Genomic DNA, 1977 nt, shown 5'->3' with positions numbered 1-1977 from the left:
TTACAAGAGGTTCAAGCGATTGTTGGTTGCATGTCCTACTCATAACATGGATGCTACTGAACATATGCAAACTTTTGTGAATGGACTTAGAATGAAGACTAAGCAACTCATAGACACAGCTGTCGGTGACTCAACAAACTTTACAAAAGCCACTGGAATAAAGAAAGTCATTGAAGCCATTGCAGCAAATGAGCATCTGGAACTCTATGACCGCAGTGTAAGTCAACCTGAAGGTATCATTGATCTCAAACTAGCAAATCAAGTTACGAAGATGGAAGATCAAATAACAGCTGAAGTAGAGAGAAGACTCAAGAAAATGACTCTTGACACTCAAACGGTGGCACAAGTGCAACCGGTCCAACCTATTCAAGCTGTTAGTTATGAAATTTGTGGAGGTCCTCACTTCTCCATGCATTGTGTGGAAACTGCTCAACAGGTAGAAGAGATTAATTTTCTGAAGCAGAACAATCCTTACTCCAATACATATAATCCTGGATGGAAAAGTCATCCAAATTTTTCCTGGAAGGACCAGCAAGGAAATGCTCAAAAGCACGTGCCCACCTAGTATCAAAGTCAACCACAACAACAGTATCGCCCACAACAACAGCAACCTTACCAGCAGCAGCAGTTTCAACCATCCCATCAACAATTTCAACAACAGGTTCCAAGAAAAGCAGATTGGGAAATTGCCATTGAAAAAATGGCAGCTCAAAGTTCACAATTTCAAGAGGAGACTAGAAGTAATCTGAGAAACACTGGTGCTTCAATAAAAAATCTGGAAGTGCAAATGAGTCAGATTGCTCAACAACTTGCGGGTTCGCAAACACCAGGTGCATTATCGAGTGTTACAGTTACAAATACAAGAGAGCATAATAATGTGAGTGCGGTAACCACAAGGAGTGGTAAGGCAAAAGAAGTCCCTGAAAAAGATGATGAACAAGAAGACCAATTGCTTGAAGTTGATTTGGAGATAAAAGAAAATGAGGTTGTTAGTGAAGAGGTGACGGTACCTAAACCGGTGGTTAAAGAAAAAGTTAGTGAATCAAAGCCGGTTGTCAAACTCCCTTTCCCAACAAGAAATAAGAAGAAAGAGAAACATGAGAAGAACTTTGAGAAATTCTTGGAGATGTTCAAAAAGCTTGAAATCAACATTCCTTTCTTGGAGGAACTTGAGCAAATGTCCTCTTATGCTAAATTCATGAAAGACATTACTTCAAAAAGAAGGAGCACTGACACTGACTCTATTGTACTAACCGAAACTTGCAGTGCTATTTTGCAGGGTATGAAGATCCCGGTAAAGAAAAAAGATCGAGGCTCGGTAACTATCCCTTGCACCATCGGGGATAGATCTTTCAAGAAGGCCCTTATAGACTTGGGGGCAAGTGTGAGCCTCATGCCTTTATCCATCTACAAGCGGTTGGGGATTGGAAGAATGCAGGATACCTGAATGACACTTCAATTTGCTGACCACTCTGTGAAGAGACCTTATGGAGTGGTGGAAGATGTTCTTGTGAAGATTGATAAGTTTGTGTTTTCGGTAGACTTTGTGATCTTAGAAATGCCGGAAGATGAAGAGATACCACTCATTCTTGGTAGACCATTTTTGGAGATCGGGAGGTGTTTGATAGATATAGAAGAAGGTACCATGACTCTAAAAGTTTATGACGAAGAGTTAAAAATTGATGTGCGCAACACCATGAAATACAAAGATGATGTGGCCACCAGTCAACACATAAAGGTTATTGATCAAATGGTTCTGAAAGAAAATCCCCTAGGTGAACAAAAATTACCCTTGGAGAGAGTTCTAAGTCTCTCAATCTTTGAAGACACTCGAGAAGTTGATGACAAGGAGATGAAAGTGTTAAATATGATGGCAACACAACAGCCCTTTAAGGGATCCCGATCACTCCGATGGGAAAACTTAAGGAAACCTCAAGTTGAAGAAAAGAAAGATGAGACCAAGAACATGGCTGAGCT

General features: G+C 40.5%; 1 protein-coding gene across 1 annotated transcript; it reads left to right on the top strand.

Annotated features, from left to right (window-relative positions):
- Positions 1 to 700: 700 nt before the first annotated feature.
- LOC127123318 (uncharacterized) lies at positions 701 to 1447 on the top strand. The gene is made up of 2 exons (XM_051053547.1): positions 701 to 1033; positions 1280 to 1447. The coding sequence occupies exons 1-2, from the start codon at positions 701 to 703 to the stop codon at positions 1445 to 1447; spliced, it is 501 nt and encodes a 166-aa protein (XP_050909504.1).
- Positions 1448 to 1977: the final 530 nt, after the last annotated feature.

The sequence above is a fragment of the Lathyrus oleraceus genome, chromosome 2 (assembly GCF_024323335.1).
Source record: "Lathyrus oleraceus cultivar Zhongwan6 chromosome 2, CAAS_Psat_ZW6_1.0, whole genome shotgun sequence".
Lineage (NCBI taxonomy): Eukaryota > Viridiplantae > Streptophyta > Magnoliopsida > Fabales > Fabaceae > Lathyrus > Lathyrus oleraceus.
This window is presented reverse-complemented; position numbering and strand designations above follow the sequence as displayed.